This window comes from Arachis duranensis, chromosome 6 (genome assembly GCF_000817695.3).
Source record: "Arachis duranensis cultivar V14167 chromosome 6, aradu.V14167.gnm2.J7QH, whole genome shotgun sequence".
Taxonomy (NCBI): domain Eukaryota; kingdom Viridiplantae; phylum Streptophyta; class Magnoliopsida; order Fabales; family Fabaceae; genus Arachis; species Arachis duranensis.
The window spans coordinates 70845401-70847044 of record NC_029777.3 but is presented as its reverse complement, the minus strand read 5'-3'; the positions used below and the strand labels follow the sequence as shown (position 1 = coordinate 70847044).

At 34.1% G+C, this 1644-nt stretch overlaps 1 protein-coding gene across 1 annotated transcript; it reads right to left on the bottom strand.

Moving 5' to 3' along the window:
- Window positions 1-542: 542 nt before the first annotated feature.
- On the bottom strand, window positions 543-988 carry LOC110272671 (uncharacterized; the record flags this gene model as incomplete). The annotated part of the gene is given in 1 exon segment (XM_052262543.1): window positions 543-988. A coding segment is annotated over 1 exon segment (124 nt), but the record flags the coding sequence as incomplete, so codon positions are not given.
- Window positions 989-1644: the final 656 nt, after the last annotated feature.

Below are 1644 nucleotides of genomic sequence, written 5' to 3'. Positions count from 1 at the left end.
TTCACTATAATGGTATTTCGAATAAAATAGTACTTCCTTCTTAGACACCACTTCAGTTATATATAACCCAAAAAAAAAAAAAAGAAATCAAAGAACCTCCATAAGTTCATTTGAAGAGAATGAATGAGAATGAATGAGTATAACTTATTTTCTCACTGCATACACTTGTAACCTTGACTTTCAGAAAATAAAATCAGAATAAGTAGAAAGGCTTTTCAGAATACTCTTAAAGCATGAAAGTAATGCAGCAGACTTGTGAAACTTAGGATCCAATTTATAGACAGAGAAATGAAACCAATTCAGGATTTAAATTAAAAAATTTGAACCATGGAGGAAAAAAAATAAAAGATCATTGTGTATATAACACTCACTTTGAAACCAATCGAAAGTGGAATTGATATATTCATTGGAGGGTATATTTCTTAAGGGAATATATACATATATAAGGACTACGCTGGAAAGAAGGATGAGCACTGATTATGAGGCAAAACAATATGAATGACCATCACATCATTGAAAATTTGACAGCAATCAACACCTACCAATCAAATCTGCAGAAGGAAGATAATCATCCATCGGAAGAATGAAGAGCAGGAGATCTGACGTGATTTGTAGAAGGGGAATGTTTTTCCTTTTTGAAAGAAAACCTATAACCAGAGAGGCCATGAAAGTACTTGCTGATGCGATTGATTTGCAACAAATGACAAAGGGGAGTTAGTCACAAGTAACGATACCTACTCTCATTAACCAAATAACTTTTTTGATAGAATAATAAAAGATAGTACTATTTGTTATAGAAGATGATGTCATTTCTCCCACCAAACCACCAAAATCTGATTTTTCATGTGAGGGTACACTGAAAAACAGGGAAGAGAATCACTTTCCCCACCTAACCACATCCAATCCATCTTTTGTTTTTGAAGAAAAATTCAAAAACCAACATCCCATCATAACTTCGAAAGTGACAAAATAAAAGGAGGAAGCAACAACTTTGACTGACATCAGAATCATGTATAAAAGAATGAGATGAGATCACAAATAACATCATTCAAACTAACATCCCATCATAACTTCAGAAGAATAGAATTCACATTATATTTTCAACAATTTGAAGCATATAATAATAAAAATACAACCTCACCTCCCTAGAACTGATTGAGAAACAATCTATACATACTATGATTTGATGAGCACTGATGAGCGGATAATTTATACGCTTTTTGGCATTGTTTTCATATAGTTTTTAGTAAGTTTGAGCTACTTTTAGGGATGTTTTCATTAGTTTTTATGTTAAATTCACATTTCTGGACTTTACTATGAGTTTGTGTATTTTTCTAATGATTTCAGGTAAATTCTGACTGAAATTGAGGGATTTGAGCAAAACTCTGAAGAAGGCTGACAAAAGGACTGCTGATGCTGTTGGATTCTGACCTCCCTGCACTCGAAAAAGATTTTCTGGAGCTACAGAACTCCAATTGGCGCGCTCTCAACGGCGTTGGAAAGTAGACATCCAGGGCTTTCCAGCAATATATAATAAGTTCATACTTTATTCGAAGAATGACAACGTAACTTGGCGTTGAACGCCAAGTACAAGCTGCTGTCTGGAGTTAAACGCCAGAAAAACGTCATGATCCGGAGTTAAAC